The following is an 18,703-nucleotide window of genomic DNA, read 5'->3' as shown; positions in this document are numbered from 1 at the left end:
TATTTGTGAAAATTTCATGCCATGAAAATATCGTGTTTTACAGTTAAGTGAGAGTCCTAAAAGGCAATGTCATCACACTAGTAGTCAAGAGGTCTGAAAAAAAAAGAGCTAAAGATATCATTAGATCTATGTATTTCAACAAAAGGTTGCATATATCTTATTTAAAGGTGCCCTCACGTTTTTAATCATTAACCAAGTTTATAGGTATCACAGTACCACAGAATTGACTACTTGACCTCTGATGAAGCACAACGCTGCACAATTTTGTATGTCCCCAAGGTAATCAAAGAGGCAAGGTTATTGATTATTTGCTTTACAGTCGCATGCTCTTTCTAGTTACTGTATGCCGTTAGACAGCAGTTATGGTTTTGGTTTGGTCGTTTTTGCTGCTTTTCACGAGTTAATCAATTTTGATGAAAATAATAATGTGCCAAAATATAATCTTGCTGTATGTGGATGGAGTTGCATGCATGCAATCAATACACGCCAGCAGTTTATAGCAACACTTGAATATTTTGTGTACTCAAAAAGGCTACATGTCTTCTTCGCATTGCACTGGGATATGATTTCACTTGTGTTGATTCTGCTCATGCTGAAATCAAGTTACAGTAGCCGAAACAAGCACAGTGCCGTAATGGAATAAGGACGATATAACTAAGTGTAACAGTAATACAAGTTTTAAAACTGCACCTTTGCAATGAAGACACACGACTAACCCACGTGCAGTAAACTGCTGTTGCATGTGTTCATCATCTTTGAGTCATGTGTTAGTGTAACAAACAACATTCTTTTTTTTTTTTTACATGATCATGGAATAATTCAGGAATATTGTAGCAGCGGCAATGCAGAAGCCCCTTTTTTATGGGAGTTCAAATATACATTACACTGTACAAACTTCCTTCCTGAGGTGGGATAATACATTTTTCACTACATTGCTGTTCTTCCATCATAATCTTAACCATGCATGAAATTGATACAAAATATCATGTTATGCAAGGAAATATATGCCAACTTCAGTATAATTTTCAAATGATAGAAGTGGACACAGTGATGCTCAAACCATCCAGGCTACACTGTATGTTAGAGATGCCTCAACAGACAAGGAACTTGTACACAAGATGAATCACCTCCTCCACACTGTAAATATTCATGGGTTGCCCATCCATGAAACGATCCTAACATCGAAGAAAGGGCTAGTACTTGCAGTGAATTCAGCTTCATCAAGGACGACCTCCCAAGAATTTTACGCCCAACCAGCGGTCTGCGGGTAATCGATATCAGTATACATCATCTTCGGTCCTTGCGAGGTATTCCCCGGCTGCGCAGATTGACATATTATTAACTGCGCTACACATTACAAAGAGGAGAGCAGATGCTTCGATCATGGGGTCAATGGGCGCATGGAGATCTCTGACATGGCTTCAGTTGGCAGAGCACCAATGGCAGTATTTGAGGCAGGTGACAGGCGGTTGGGGTGATCGATACTGCCGTTCATCTGTGAAACTTAGTGGCACTTGCATCGCAATTACTGTTGCAATTAGCGTACTGCTTTGTCATGTAAATACAATGTAAATCTAGAGTACATGTGTGCATAAGTGTGAGTGTGTGTGTGTGCGTGTGTGCGAGCCTTTTTACATATTATATGCTAAACCCTCAAATACATGTACATCTGATATATGTAAAATCCATGACACCATGGAAATACATTGTGCTTGACAAATGCCAGCATTTCCAATCAGAGCCTATACAAAATACACACATATCCACAGACACACAAAACACTCACATTGTTCCACAAAATAGTTGTGTAATACAAAACTGATTTAAATACTGAGCATATGGCAAGCAATTGATTTTTCAGACAAAGCAATAAAACACCCATTAGACAATGTGAACAAGAACTAAATTCAAGATAACTAGCAGTCTCCAAGCATACTTTTTAATATTATATTCATACTTTTTAATATACGTATTAATATACTTTTTTTATATTCAGAACTGCATCTGGATTCCATTTCAGATTTGTTAATCCTACTCACTGATGTCACTCTATGTATGTGCAAACAACCTTACATAAGAGTCCTATAACATACACACACATACAAACACACAATCTACTGGTTATAACAAAGGACACAGTGTATTATTGATCAAAGGTAGATGGTAACACACTGTATCTAGCAAAGTGAGGTGGGGGGGGGGGGGGCTAGGGGAGGGATGGAAGTCTTGAATGGGATGGATGGTGGGTAAAGGACTGGGAATGGATGGAGGGGGTAGAGTTCGGTGGATGCACACGATAGAGGGGGCGGGGTGGATGGAATCGATGGGAATGGATGGAGAGGAGTAGGAAGGAAACTAGGACAGGCATGGATAGGAGGATCAATAATGGCATTCCTGGATTGGTGAGCAGGTAAAGGTGGGTGAAACATACAGCAATCAGATGAATTCTGGCAGAGATCCTGCAAAGTGCATGAATACAAATTCAACCTGGAAAAAAAAAAGAAGATGAAGAAGAAGAGGCAGGGGAAGGGAAGGAGGAGCAACCAAACTGAGGAATGGTATTCACTATCAGCATCTGACTCCATTAACACATAGAATGATTACTGACCATGTGCCACACTGCAATAATATCTTCTTCTTCTTTTTTTTTTTTTTTTTTTTTGGGGGGGGCTTTTTTTTTTGCCTCAGCAGAAGGAAGCAGAAGGTCCCATTGGTCTTGGATGCATTCATCTCCAGTCAATGTATTAACACATCCTCCTTGCCGCTTCTAGTGGCACCACATCGACTGGCAAGGCACCAAATCAAGGTGACAAATGTGAGAGATAGAGATAGAGCTGATGCTGCATAATTTCTTTATTTGGCAAGCACGAAAGTGTTTTATAGGCTGAAAAACAGCTTGTTTCAGAGACCTTACGGGTGAGTGTCCCCACGATGTCACTTGCCGAGCCATGGCTTGGATAATTATGGTGATAAAACACATACAGCCCATTTGCCCATCCGCATCACTGGGGTCCCATTTCAGAAAAAAAAACCCACTTTGGAATGATTGCAATTTACACTCAAATGCAGTCACTATGGTAGCAGTTGGGCACCAACCAATCAACTGTAAAGCTTTCAGTCGTTGCCATGGCAATTATGCAAATTACCCTCGTTTCCAGTCTGTGCATCAACACATGCTCATTCCCGATGGCACCTCATCCATCAGCGAGGCACCGAAGCCGGCTGACAAATGTGCAAAAGGCGATGATGCAGCGACATGATTTTTCTGTTTTGCATGCATGAGAGTATTTCGAGAGAAGCTCATTTGAAGCTTTTAGTAGGGTGAATGTCCCCTATTATTGCTACTGAGCTACCACTTGGAAAGCTGTAATAGGCACATGAAACACATCATCCCCCATGAGTCAAGAGTGGTAATAATAGGTTGGAAGTCATGAGATGAATGTGACGATGGCTGTAATTTCCACATAATCAGAATGTCATGTATCAAAGTGATCACTAGGATGAGAAATATGTCTTCCCATTAGCCCCCCGGAGGGAATAACTTTTCATTCTCAATCACATCTTTTGAATCAAATTAATCTCCACTGTAACAGTTTTATCTCATTCTTGGACTATCAACCCATTGAGGACGAGTCCCGAGTATACCTGTGCAAATGTCTATGAGAAAAGCATGTTGTAGCAAAATTAGTCTGTCCTCAATGGGCTAAACCCATGCAGTGTTAGCAAACACTTGAAGTCCAAAATGTGGTGCCTTGTGTGATCATTTGTTCCAGTCTTTGGCACGCCAGTACATCCCACAGATAAAGGGATCATTTATGATGGCTTCACCTCTTTCTTCCCATTATTTGGCAAGTTTTCTTATAGATAGCATAAGATGGAGAAATGTAATAGCACAACAAATCTAGCATGGGGTATGATAACAAGGGAAGACACATACCCATCTGGGTAAATGCTGTCCCAGTGTATGGCCATATATCAAGAGTATTTGATATCCTTACCCCATGGTGCATATATATGCTTTATCTTCCTTCACGTATATTTTCTCTCTTTGATTTGAAACTTCTACATTGACACCTAATATAACCTGCATGCTGACAGCTGGGTAAATACGAACATGCATCAGTTTCCTGCCAGATATTTGCTTGCCTTTCACTGTCATCGATTCTCAAGTTTTTGTTGCTCACACGTCCCCGACTTTCATGGTCTCACACAAACGGGCACCACTGAGAATACAGGTTTTTAGAAAAACTTTCTGCTTATTCATTTTTGTATTTGACCCATTGAAGACGAGTCCCGAGAATACTCGGGCACATGTCTATGGGAAATGCGTGCTATAGCAAAATCAGTCCGTCCTCTCTTTCTCACACTTTCTTGAAAATTTCTCAAGTGTGGACAGAGCAGAAAGAGATGGAGAGAGATGAGAGAGAGGAGGAGAGTCAGAGAGATATGGAAAAAGAGAGAAAGAGGTGTGAAAATGCTTTAAAAAGGAGGTTATAACAAGGACAAATAATCATTTTGCATATATGCATTGTCCTTGTGGCCATTAAACATTTTTTTTGTCTTATAGAGGGAAATTGAGAAGCACCCTGCAAATATGAACAAGTGAAGAAAAAAAAATTAATGAATTTCAGCTCCATGTGATCTCAGCAAAAAAAAAAAAAAAGTCAGAAGTTGTTAACATTTCCTGATTTTTAGTCCATCTTATATAGAACGACATCTTCCTTCTACCTTTAAAATCATAATTTCGCTGGATGACCAAAATTTCTCCATCGCTGGGCCCTGTGGCGGCATAAATCAGACATCTAGTGAGCTTGCACTCACCCAGTTGCCAGCTTTCCTAAGTGGGCCGTTGGATTTCATTCATCTAAAATTACGGGAGGAGCGAGGGACGCCGGTGTCGGGAGAGGTCTCGGAGACGGAGCCATGTGATGAGGAGGAATTACACAGGCTTCATGTTTTATGATGATGGGATGGTTTCGGTCATGTGGTAGTGTTACATCCTATAGGGATCTTGGGCAAGGATGCTAGTAGATGCCATGGGCTGATTACAACTAGAAAAAAAGACAGGTGTGATAAATCTGGCTGAAATGCTCAAGCAAGAATAAACTCATTAATGGCAAATTAGGGGAAGATGTGAAAAGGAGATCTAGTTCTTTGTGTTCAGGGACTCACACTTATATAAAATATGTAACATCTTCTCAGAGAAAAGTTTACTCTTCACAAATTGCTATTTTCATGATTTTTCTATTCAAGAATAAAAAGGTCAAACATGGTCCTCTGTGCATTTGGTATCACAAAGCCAAGAAGAAAAATGTATACAAAGAAATAAGAGGAAAAAAGGCAGACTCAATATCATGACAAGAAAGCATGATAAAATCAAATTCTAACAATCTTTTTTAACTGAAGAGAATAACATGATTCCATACCACACTGCTCCCTCCAACCCCCCCCCCCACCCCCCAGAATGAGACAAAATAACCACAACTTTTTCTACTTTGGATTGTAAAAAAAAGCAAGATTTTCATACCTTAAAGGTCCAGTTTACCTTTGGGAGCAATGATTTTTAAAATGTTCAAGATATCACATCTGATGCATATGTGTAGTTCTGTTTATCACAAAACATCCTACCATATAAAGTTTTTGCAATAAAGTCTAAAATATAAGGAGATATCAGTATTTTTCTGAATAAACCATAACTGTAGATGGTTTACTCTGGAAGCATTCTTATTATATAACTATTGTTCACATTTTGTGTATTTAACAATGCTTAACATAGATTACATGGATTCAAATTTTTACAGTGGTTGTTTCTATCCCTAAACTCACATTCTAGAGCTATTTTAAAACATTAATGCTGGGTTTTTGTTTCATCTGTAAATGGTAAATTATGCCTTTGAGCAATTCCTTCTATGAGTATAATAATCAAAACCCAGACCTTCATGGTATACTCATAGTCAGCCATGATTATTCCCCATTACTTGGGCTTGGAGTATCTCTCCCTCTGTGTTTGGTATTGATGATGTGGACGTGGCTAGGACTTCATGCAGTATCATGGTGTGGGTGTGAACGCAGTCACACTCTCTGACTGATGGAAACTTGGATGTAAACAGAGACTTGAGCTCCGGAGAGTGAAAGCTGGATGGGTGCATTAATTTGTTTTGGGCTCTTGGAGATGGCTGAACATCTTCGCTCAGAACTCAGAGTGACTGTGCAAATATCAAAGGGTATAACGCCTAAGACTTATGTTGACATTCCTCCTCCTGCTTAATGTCTACCACTCTTCAACCGCTAGCTCCCCACCCCGTGTCATCTTCGCAAGGCATCCTCCCACCCCGATCTCCTCTCTACCCGTCAACAGACAGGGTTCTCCCCCCCCCCCCCCACCACCAACTCATCATAAGCACAGTCTCATTATCTTCATGTCCACACCCATATGATAACTACTCTCATCCTCATATGAAAAAAAAACACAATTTTCGAGCTATTTCTGATCTAGTACGGGGGGGGGGGGGGGGGGGACATGACTTAATTCAGTTGATGCTTGATAATTATCACTATAAAAGAAACTAGGAATTTAATTACAGAGGGAGGGGGATGGATGACATTCATGTGGTAAAAAAATGCTAGCATGGCATCTGGACTCTATCTTGTTTGATGCTGGAGGGGATATTTATAATGGTAGTACTCGTAAACCATCTTAAGGTTATCATTGACCAATAAAAAAAAAAATGCACAGAAACGGCAGCACATGGCATGTGAGATATAACACATGATGATACCATCTCCACAACCATGTATATTATCCGCTCTTGCACCGTGGATGAAGCGAGGCGACAAGATGATAAGTGACACCAACATCTGGGGCGGCTAGAGTCCTCATTAAGAGCGGGTGGTGACTGGCTCTGACCTTTGATGATGGTATTCATGCTATGGAGACCCTCTTAGCAGCATTGCAGGAGTCGGTGGGGTGGTGGGGTGAGGAAGAGAGGGGGGCGGTGGGGGGAGGAGGGAGTCAGCAGCACTGGTATCCATCTGTTCATCTTTGGATGATGTGAATTAACCCTTTGCTGGAGGGAATATTGCGAGTTCTATACGCTGTCTATGGGGAGTTTAGAATTTGGGAGGGAGATTTGGGAAGGAGGAGGTTAAGAGCTGCCTCCAACTCTGATGGTAGGAAGATCAAAGGTGCATGAAATATCTGTTAATTAATGTGCAAGTAGAATATTATTGGTGTATGATTATGAAAGTATGCATCCCATATGTACTGTATACTAGTACATGCCAAACGTGTCGCGTGTCTTTTTCTTCTTTTCGGTAGCATGAGGATTTATGGGTAACCCGATTGAGTTGATCTGCATACGTTGCTCACTGGGATACATTCAAAACCATAAATAGCACCCGTCAGCGAGTATGTGCACTTAGGCTTACAGTATGCTCATCAGTAACAGTCGACTCCAGTCGAGATTCTTCAGCTGTGTGTGTACTTACATGTACATAGAGATGATGATAAAACTGTACATGCTTCATTACATAAATTTCTCAAATATATCCCAGCAGGGCCAGTCCTCCCTCTCCACGCCATCCCTACACTATCAGGTCTTTAACATAGCAGCATGCAATATGGATGTCAGTCATCTAAATCTTTGACTACTTCAATTTGTGGGTACGAGCAACATCAAACATTTATCAGATACTCTAACCAATGGCAACATGCAAACGAAAATTCTCTCCAAACCACATGCGCATAATCAAGACAAGCAAACCCACAATTGCTTAGCCATCACGGTGCCAGTGGAAGAGAATTCATAGCTTTTATAGCTCCACAGTCTCATTCTGGGGGAAGATGGATTCAGCAGCTAAAATCCTGAATTCTGTCCATCTCTTCAGTCCCACACACTTCCCCCATCACCATCATCCTTCATGGTGTTGGAAACTGGTCACCTGTCCTTGTCAAGTCTCACCAACCTCACCAACCAACCAATATCAGCCACTCTCCATACAGAGTGTTTGATTCTCGTCACTATCTCCATCTATCAATTTCTTCCTTCTCTGTCTATCTCTTTTCCTTTCTCCTCTCCCCTCTTCCTTTCACTCTCTCTTTCCCCTTTCACATAATAGGATCTATATCCCTAACAATTTTTCTCTCTTCCTCCACCTTTTCATCTTTTTCTCAGTTCTTCCTACCTTTTCTTCTCCTATTCTATTCCTACATAAATCTAATTCATCAGTGACATTTTTCAGTTTGCGTACTGTATTTACCTTGCCCCTTTTCTTTTCTTTCACTTTTTCTCTATGATATCACACTTCATTTCTCTGCCTTTTTTTCTTTTCTTTTCTTATCTTCCATTTTCAATTCCTTTTAATTTCAATTCTTCTCATTATATTTCTTTTTCTCCTTCCTCCATTCTTCTCAAGTCAACATCCTACACTACAAAATGCCATGGCCCTTGATTTTAATTACCCATCCTCCTGGTCTAAGCTTGATCTATTTTGGGATGCCTTCCTCTTCCTCATCGTCTTCTGCTTGCCAACGGTCTCCATCAATACGTCATGGCCTGGGATGCTGGAATGCCCAAGGGCCAGGGGAAGGTCAGTGTGCACTGGCTGGAGAACACTGGAGATTCCATTTCCTTCTGATATCTACCATGTCTGGGTCTCTAGCCTATGCTATGTCTTTGGGTATGTTTGTGTGTGTGTTTCAGCTTTTGGCTTGCACCTTCTAGGGGGGAAAAACCTGTAAATTACATCCATTACACATTCTAATCAAAAGGATATATGAGTTTAAATCTTCAAGCCTCAATCATAAAACTTATGAGGGATGACAATAAAGCTATCATATCCTGGTTTGTGATGTGACCACAGCGAGATGAAAACAATAGAAAATTCCAGTACTCAAACAGCAATTTATATGTATTATACTTTAAAGTTGAAGAGTATAATTGGTAGTGTCTTTTTCCCTACTGTGTATTCAATTGAATTACAGTGCAAAGAGGTGTTTTTGTTTTTGTTTTGTTTGTTTGTTTTTTTAATTACCAATCGAACGGCTCTGGGAGCAATGGCAGGGTCAGTAACCTTTTCAACTTCAGTAACAATTCGCATCTGATCCCTTTGATCAAATCTATGCTCCATTGGGGTGAACTGTTACATAAAATAGATGACCACAACCTGGCTAAATTTGTAAAGCTATAACAGGAGCACTCTATGCATGCAACGCTACATCTTAAAAGCTTTATATTTCAGTGGTCAAATGTACCAACATTTAACATACAAACATGTGAAGCATTTCAAAATGCAAAGACAGGGAAATCAAAAGGCCTTTTCTTCCCCAGACTTCACATCATTACAGTCTCAACAATGAATACTTGCAGATACAGGGAACTCTACAAAATATTGAGTGAGAAACAGGGAAAGTGGAATTGGATAAGAAAGGCGTCTCGTCCTGAGTTTCCATCAAGTAAAGTCATCACTTTCCCTTTCACAGGCAGTCTTCCAAGTGTAATGTGAAATAAGCACACACACACACACACACACACACACACACCCACCCACACAATAACACACCTTTGCCCATCCATCACAACACAGGCATCTAATCAATCATCGTCTCGCTGGGAGGATGAAGAAAGACAGATATGTTGCAGGTGTGGGATGTATAACATGCTTTCTTCCCCCACCCCCATCCCATCCCCGCCAGCCATGTGTGCTATGCTTTTCAATGTGACATCGGATCATTCTCCACCAGAAAAGTGTACCCTCCTTCTTTGCTGATTATTTCCTTGAAAAAAAAACAAAAACAAAAACAAAATGCCTTCAGCGACATTTCACAGCAAAGGCACAAATTGGTGATACATATTATGGATAATTACACTTCTGGTACACACACACACACACACACACACACACACACACACACACAGAAAACTTGCACAAACATTATATGAAGGGAGAATGAGAATTAGATTAAAAGAATAGCACAAACATTAATATCAATATGCACACATACACACAGCAGAGCTGTAAAATCATTCCAAAATATGTAATAGTGCCAAAATTAATACCAAAATATTCAACTTTCACCTGCCTTTGTAGACTTAGGTACAAGTACATGTAGTTTGGGTTGTGAAATGTCTAAGGTTAGTTGGTGCATGACTGACAATTCATGAAGTGCAAAACTACACAAGCACTCGCACTAACTTGCAATTGCCTATGTATACAATGTAAACAAGGGCTTCAGATCAGAAAAGTAATATTGGCAAGATATAAAAAAGTGAGGACCATACGCATCACATCTCTCCAAAAGTCCACATGAGAAAGTACCTACTTTTTTTACTTGGGCTTACAGACTTTATATCGATCAAGGATATTTACAATTACAGTACTTACCCTACTATTTTCACATCAGCATAAGATGTACAACTATATACACTTGGGAGTAATTCACAGTTTGGATATTTCAGTAATTGCTTGCTCTACTGACCTAGCATAAAAACAACAACATAGGAATATTGCTTTCTAGGATAAAATGTATATTATAGAAAAATTCTGCCTTTATGAACTCATAATATACAGGAAATAGATAAGTAATAAATCAATAAGTGGAAAAAAAAGTTTCTAAAAAAGCAATTTGACTACAATGCAGTAGACTGGGGCGCATGTGCTTACAGGTAATCACTATTTCTACGCGACATAGATGTATATGGCCCTTCATTTACAGTTTGGTCTTTAACTGATCTTGACCACTGACCAAAGATTGACCCTTAATCCTCTTTGCACAAATCTATCCAATTTACTTCTAAGCATTACAACAAATTATGCCATCACTGGACTGACTTAATGGAATCTATGTCCAGAGGACAGCACTTAAACATGTGATGCAACTGCTCTCCTATTCTCAAAAGATATTATCACTTGACAATGATTAGTAGCATCAGTCATAGCTCTTTAACAAAAGTACAGTGACCATTGATCTTGACTTTTGACCTGCCACCTCACAATCATGTTTATGCAGATGAATGTCAATTTATTCTTATCAAGTCTGCCAATTGAGAATATATCAAAAGCTTCCTCTCATCCTTTGAAGTCTTAATATAACCTTCGGATGTTATTTACAAACTGTTATGATACCCTTTCAAAAATTCACAGATGAAATCAAAAGCATGAACAGACAATGTTTGCAGTATAGTCTACAGAAAATTCATGAGAAATCTGAAATGCCTTTTTTTTTCTACTCCAAAGTTTGCATATCGTCAGTGACTTTCTGTTTGCTTTGTAGTCTAATTCTCAGAGGCCTACTTGCTGTAATTGCAAGAGAGCAGAAAACTTATAGAGACAGAGGTAAGTCATACTGAGAGGTAATCCCGGTATTGAAGAAGGTCTGTCATGACCTGTCTGGTTTCCGTAAGTTATGCTGCTGAATTACAGAATTTTGCTTCAAGCGATCTGTAGCAAAAATCACAGCCAAATAGCAGAGGTATGTCACAAAGCTTATATGCATTATATACAATTCACACTGACAGCTGGTGGGCAAATATAGCGATCTGATTTGTTGCAGTGACCAACTAAATCATTCAGCATACGCGGTGCACAGGTTAAGCTCTCCCGCTCTCGGCTCATGAATAATAGTCACATTCACAGATCTGAAGAGGCCCTTGCACTGGTATGCTCTGCTATAGCTTACTTCACTTGCAAATGTCATGCTGAAGTAGTACAGGGGCCTCTAAAACAAATACTACTTGCTTTTTGAAACACAAACTATTTAAAATATTGCATGCTTTACTGACTTCTTGACTACTTTTTTGGAAGAGCATTTGTGTTTGATAATGAAATCAGACATTGATGTTATAGATATTGTAGCTTGGAAAAAGAAAACGAAGCACACACGTGGAGCTCCTGAAATCACTTTAAACGTGTTACACTGATAATTTTTTTTTAAATTCTAATTTCAATGCATTTTCATATTTCTCAAAAGAAAAAATTACACAAAAAATCCCACAATATTATACAATACAAAAATACAAAGTAAAAATCAGGCAACACCTGCAAATGAATGCACAACTGTCTTGATATAAGAAAAAGCATAATGGTCTGTTTACAGTCATCACTGGAGTATGATCTTATAAGTTAAAGAGAAATATGATGGGTCCTACATAAAATCAGGCTTGTTTTGTAGGTCCCACAATTATATAATGTAAAGGGAAACATGAAGTATTGATATCTATTTAGACCACATATCTATTTAGACCACTGGTTTCCCCAGTTATAGTTGGTCTTAAAAAAACATCTGCATTTTAAACTTCCCCTAATCTGATTACTCATGGGACCTGCGACTGTACAAGCTAATGCTTTTACGCAGGCCCCATCATATTTTTTTCGCATTATGACCTCAGTTTAATTCACATGCATACAGACCTTGTGTTTATACCAAATCAAACTTCTGTACATTCCGATGAAGTCTCATCTAAATTATGTTTTGTACAATTTTTGTATTTATATACTTTATTGTGATATATGTGAGAAATATGAAAATAAATTGAAATGAAATGAAATGAAATTATCAGGGGGGGGGGGGGAGGAAAACAACAGCAACAACAACAACATTATTGATAGGTACAAGTTACCCACCCTATCATGACAAGGCCTAGATTTGCAAACTTTATTCAGCATTTCCAGGGAGGGAAATGAGTGGGAAAAAAAATCATTTCACTGCCCAAAGTCAGTTATCACTCAATCTTCACTTTGCAGTGTTCCATTATGAACGTAGCAGGCTTAATCCAGGCTTTTGAAAGATTAGTTTCCATTCCCTCAGAGCGGTGACTTGACTACAGAGTTAAGAAGACTTATGCATATTTTGCTCTGTACAGGGTACTGAATATTACAGCCAATATCACATGCTGTAAATGTGGGATTATCCAGAGTGAAATACTGTAAAAGTGGAAATTTTCAAGGTGTTGAAATTTTCATGCATTTCTCGCAACCAGAAACTAGCGCGAAAATAAAAGCATGCAAATATTTTTGCTTGCCATATGTTCCAGTAGTTGGTGTCTTGATTCCGTGGAATTAAAAACATGCGAAACTCTTCTAACCCCACTGAGTGTGAAAAATTAGTGGCACAAAAATATCCACTTTTACAGTAATTTGAACGACTCTTGTGGTATGGAAATTACATCAAATATAAGAATGTGCATACTGAGTATAGGCCTAATGTACTCGTATGTACACACATCTTCCTATTTGAAGCATGTGCCATGTAACTTAGTCTTTCTTCTCTCTAATACTACTCTACAAACTACTAAGATACAAACAAGTAAATTTCATTCAGACCTTTCACCCAAAGGTTCTAATCAAGCTTTTCCTACAGAAACATTGTGTGGTAATGAATGTATACCAAGTTTGAATATACATGAATTGAGTCATAAGACCTAGACCTATTAGGACAGAGAATGAAATGTTTCTGGGACTCACAGGCAGCATCAGCAATGAAGCTCCCAACGATGGCACCTGCAGCTCTGCTGGTGACTGAAGACATGATTGGTGTAGAAGTTCCACACAAGGGGGTACTGCCCATTCAATGAGAACAAAAATGTGAAGCGTATCAATGTCTTGCAGACTTGTAGTACCAGTACCTGGAAATATGAAGAAACAAGTAAACAAAAAAAAAAGACTTGTAAGAACCAGCAGAAATTTGTGCTTTTAACCTGAAGAGGCATTAAATCAAATACATTAACACATATAATCACACAATGTATAAAGTATATATTCCTTAAGTGCCTGATTTGGAGCTTAACAATCTTTAACATAGTAAAGGCTATATCCTGAAAGCTAGAGAAAGCTATTTTGACATTTACTTTAAAACATGACTCTGATAAGCAATGGTTAATTAGTTGGAGCAGAATAATATCAGGAAGGCCAGCCACATACATAACACTTTCACCTCCTCAAGAACTGTTTGTCTCAGAAAAAAAGTGTTCTCATGAAATGGAACTTGCTCACAATTTGTCAATCAAGCAAGTGTAGCTTTGAATTTGTAGGTCTAATGCCAGTAAAAAGCAATATTACATTCATGACATCCTTATTACTTTCTCTGCCTTTAACAGTAAACCATGTAGTTTCCATAGGACTGCAGAACCTGTCAATTTCTTCTATTGAATGGAGACAAATGCTTCTGAGAAATGTGTGGACTAACACTGATAACACAAATTCAGTTGGGTAATGATGAAAATGTAAAATATACCCAGAAAGGTGCACCGGAAATATTGCAATCTCAAAGCATTTCCAACCATTGCTGCTACATGATATTTTACACTGTAAAAGTGGATATTTTCGTGCGACTAATTTTTCGCGCTTGCCCCGGTAAGAAGAGTTTTGCGTGTTTTTAATTCCGCGGAATCAAGATATCAACTACTAGAACATCTATGGCAAGAAAAAATATTCACATGCTTTTATTTTTGCGCTTGTTTCTGGTTATGTGAAATGCGCACAAAATTCAACACTGCGAAAATTTTCACTTTTACAGTAATTGATTACAATATATCAGGCTGTATATAGCAATATCTATTAAGCAAGAGTGAATAGCATGCAGCTTGTTAATGTGATTCATACTGTTAGGGCACCAATCAATTATCACTTAATATTCTACTAGTACCTACCCACTATTGAATGGGGAGGACCCTTCACGAATGAAAATCGGTACACTGACTTTTATTATTACACACTTTTGATCTTAAAATACCCTAAAACAAACTTGTTCTCCTGACAAATCGCATTGGCCAGACAAGTTTCTTGAGCCTTTCAACATATTGCAAGTAACTTCTAGATGGAGGAATATGATTTTTTTAGCCCTCCTGAGAACTATGTTCCGTCCTTAACGATAATGATATAATTATATGGCTGCCGCCATGTTTTTAAAAGGGGGGGGGGGGTCCACTTCAGACTTCTGGTGCCACTTCCGGGTTTCATCAGCTAACAAGCAAAAAAAAAAAAAGAAAAAAAATGTCTTCAGCACAACTTCTGTAGTTCTGTAGGGTGCCACTTCCTGGTTTCTTCAGCTGACAAGCAAAAAAAGAAAAAGAAAAAAAAAAGGTCTTCACACAAAAACAAAGCCTTACCACACTCACACTTCAAGGTTTCTATCTATTTCTTTCTAGTGCCACTTACACACTTCCGGGGCAAAAAAAAAAGGGGGGCGAGCCGTAGTAGAACTGAAAGTCAAACAATGTTTACTGTACAGCCAGCACCAGTCAGTAGCCAGTATTTACTGCAGTAAATATATTCTACATTAACCAACAATGGCCATGGCCCATGATAGACATAATCTACCACTTAATCAAAACCAGTATGTAGGACCCCACCCCTGGCTTGGTACTGCCTGGTAGACCCTCTACATACTACATAAAACTAATCTAACGGTTAGCCTTGCGTCTGTAACGTTCGTTAGGTCTAACATTGTAACATGTTAGACTCTCCACGCACTAACACTTACAGGGTTAGTACAGTACTCTCCGCATAATTGGGTAGGCTCAGGCAGAGCGTTTCTTACCCGATTAAGCGGAGTACCCGATTAACAGAAGAACACGTCTCATTCACAATTGACGCACACAATGTGTACATACATGCATTGTACACTGCACCAAACACCTACACTGTGTGCTTAACACGCGTGCTTGCACGGCACATCATATATACCTTACACTTGCTCAGTCACGAGCAATAATTTACACTCTTTTTATGGACAAATGTGTCTTCAGAAAACTTTGTTGTGTGACTATAGACTCCTCGCTAACACGCAGGCGTTTTCCGAAATGAACACATCTCTTTGCGTGCACTAGTCATGTAGAACGTCGGGTTACTTTTCGAGAAGTAACTGGGGAAAAGCAAAATTATGGAGCTGGTGCGTGGCCTGATTTTTGTTGCAAATTTCTCGTATTGTGAATGTTGTTGCGGAGCAAGGGAGGAGCGCAAGTGTGTTCAACTCCTGTTTGTCTATGCAATTGTGAGTGCCAGCTACATGTGTAATGTTCGTTTACGTGTGGCAAGTCGGTACTGGTACGCGTGTTTTCATGTTTAATCACTCCCCAAATGATCGGTCTTCTTTGCGACATAAGCAGAGAATGCGATTATTAGCCGTGGAAAATTTGACATTCATGATTTCTTAAGTGTTATATCTGCGATAAAATGTGGGGATAAATTACATTAGAAGAAAATTATTTACCCATTTATGCAGAGAGGCAACCCGTTTATCAGGTAATTTTAATGTGCATTGGAACTGATTGTGACGTTACTACCCAATTAAACGGAGTACCCGTTTAAGCGATACCCGCTTACGCGGAGAGTACTGTGAATTTACTGTAAGGTTTAGTAGTAGTACACCACAGCACTGCACTAGCTAGATTCGAGGATAAATAAAACATCCTGCTCACAATATTCAAGGCAAATTTGTACATATCAGAACTTCCCCGGCTCATATATATGTAGGCAAATCAAAGTAGATCTAGTATTATTAGTAAATTAGACTGGTTCTAGATATTTACGTAAATTTCTACCCATTTCCTGCAACGATCAGATTTTACAACATCAAAATGAATATATGGGACTGTACGTATTGGACCATCGTCGCAGAGTAAAGTAAAACTAACGAGATTAGCTACCCTATCCATGCTAATATCCCAAACCGTACGTGGGATTATGTTACAAATGAGATTATATCTGTTTCTCTGTTTCTCTTTCGTAAATATGGCTATTCGATAAACAGTTTTGATTTAAACAATAAAAAATTCATCTGCAGTAATAGATACGTACGACACTGTCTGGGTTTCCTTTCAGCTCTCCAGCAGAAATGTTCCAATGCGAGATCGTCGCCCCGGCCCCCTATGTTTCTGTTTGGGAATGACTTTGCATCTAACTGTAATACTACTAGTGTACGGGAAAGTAAGACAAACGATACCCTATCTGTTCTGAAAAATACTGTTTTTTATCTTTCCTCTGTTTGTAATGATTGCTAATATCCTTCAGAAGTTATCTATTAATGTACATGACATTGCATTCAGTCTTTTTTCTTTGTTTAACAAGACGATAAGTGGAATATTTCTGGAATCCCATGTCTTATTGCAGGACGTAGCAGACGAAACTCATTTCATTTGGTTCTACACGTGTTTTGTGTTTACTGCAGGCTAGTTGTAACAAGGGGTTGCGTGCAAAGTACAAACTTCGTTTCTGTTGTGAAAATGACAGTGATTCAGCAATTCTTCGTGTATCATCTTGTAACGAGTTCCTCCCCAAAAGTAGCAACGATAAGTTAGAAGAAGTATAGCTCCGTAATGTCACTCAGGATGCACTTTGTCGCTGAAGTGGTCAGGTATGACTAAGCAAAGATGCACTAGGCATTATTGGTTTGACTTACCGGTACTGAAACTTAAAAGTCATTATGTAAATTATAATGTCTTGCTGTGTTCTCAAGTAGATTGAGTCCAGCCTAGATTAAAAAAAAAAAAAAGCTAGTAAGAATTAATGGCAAACTCTCTCTCAGCTGGAAAGAAAAATTGATGTAGCATGGAAGAGTAAATTGCCACTTTACTATAGTTATACTTATAATATTTGCAAGTATTAAAAAAAGTCAAGTTGCAGAATCATTGTTACCTTAGATGGCCCTCTATGCGAACACTGTAGATCATTTGTTTCCTAACCCTGTCATTTATCTTGATGATATTCTTGTGGGGCATATTTATTCTACTTACATAAAAAAATCCACAGTTTTCTTTGGGCTAAAATACTAACTATACTGCAGCCCAGTCACTGTATAATCGCATGGCGTCTGGTCGGGCGAGGCCAGTACGTAATATCTGACAGAGTGGTATATAATCCTGCTGGTGGTAATGGCAGATTAAGCTGACCCTGTGGTTGGCAGCATAGTTCATAAGACCAAAAGGTTTGTAAACAGAAGGTCTGGGGTTCAAATCTTGAGTGGTGTGTTAACCCCTGGACAAGATGTTGAGCTCACAGCATCCCTCTACTGACCCATACCCAGGTAAGCCTACCTGACAATGCTGGGGTGATTATAAAGGCATCAACCTTTGGCCCTTGTTCAGATTTTTCAATAGCAGCTTGTAGGCATTCTTTCCTTTTCTTTTTTTTTTTTTTTTTTTTTGGGGGGGGGGGTCATAGCATGTTGCTGTTCTTTTGTGTTTGTGTTTTTGTTTTTTGGTCCTATAAATGTCTGTGCTGTTTTGAATTACTTTGTATTTTCCTTTTGCAATTAAGAAAGCTTTTATTGCACGAGTTGTCCAAAGTATTCAAATGCTGCTTTTTTGATAGTGAACCCGTCAATTATAATTTTTATGCCTCCGCCAACGAAGTGGCCGGAGGCATTATGTTTTCGGGTCGTCCGTCCGTACGTCCGTACGTCCGTCCCGTTTTGTTTTTGTTGATATCTTAAGAACCGTGTGGTGGTGTTACATCAAACTTGGTATGAGGGTATATCCTGGGGAGATAATACTTTGTTTGGATTTTAGGGTCACGGGGTTAAAGGTCAAAGGTCACAGATTATTTTATGAAAAAAAAGGTTGAAAATTCATGTTTTTCTCCATATCTCGCAAATGGTTCAAGGTATCTTCATGGAACTTAGTATATATGCTTGTTCCAATGGGCAGTGATTATCTAGGGAAGTTGGGGGTCATGGTTCAAAGGTCAGGGGGTCAAAGATCAAGGTCAA

At 39.0% G+C, this 18,703-nt stretch overlaps 1 protein-coding gene across 1 annotated transcript in view; it reads right to left on the bottom strand.

Moving 5' to 3' along the window:
* LOC139733032 (crystallin J1A-like) overlaps positions 1 to 16,813 on the bottom strand; it is an 86,849-nt gene extending 70,036 nt beyond the window's left edge. The window contains exons 1-2 of the mRNA XM_071643876.1: positions 16,795 to 16,813; positions 13,462 to 13,622 (exon numbers count right to left, since the gene is read on the bottom strand). Of these exons, the coding sequence (XP_071499977.1) occupies positions 13,462 to 13,564 (103 nt within the window). The 5' untranslated portion in view covers positions 13,565 to 13,622; positions 16,795 to 16,813. The remainder of the gene's footprint in view (positions 1 to 13,461; positions 13,623 to 16,794) is intronic.
* Positions 16,814 to 18,703: the final 1,890 nt, after the last annotated feature.

This window comes from Diadema antillarum, unplaced genomic scaffold (assembly GCF_040938485.1).
Source record: "Diadema antillarum isolate AM-2024a unplaced genomic scaffold, OU_Dant_1.0 seq00000460_RagTag, whole genome shotgun sequence".
In the NCBI taxonomy this organism is placed as follows: domain Eukaryota; kingdom Metazoa; phylum Echinodermata; class Echinoidea; order Diadematoida; family Diadematidae; genus Diadema; species Diadema antillarum.
Note: the sequence above shows the minus strand (reverse complement) of the source record. Positions and strands in the feature narration are given on the sequence as shown.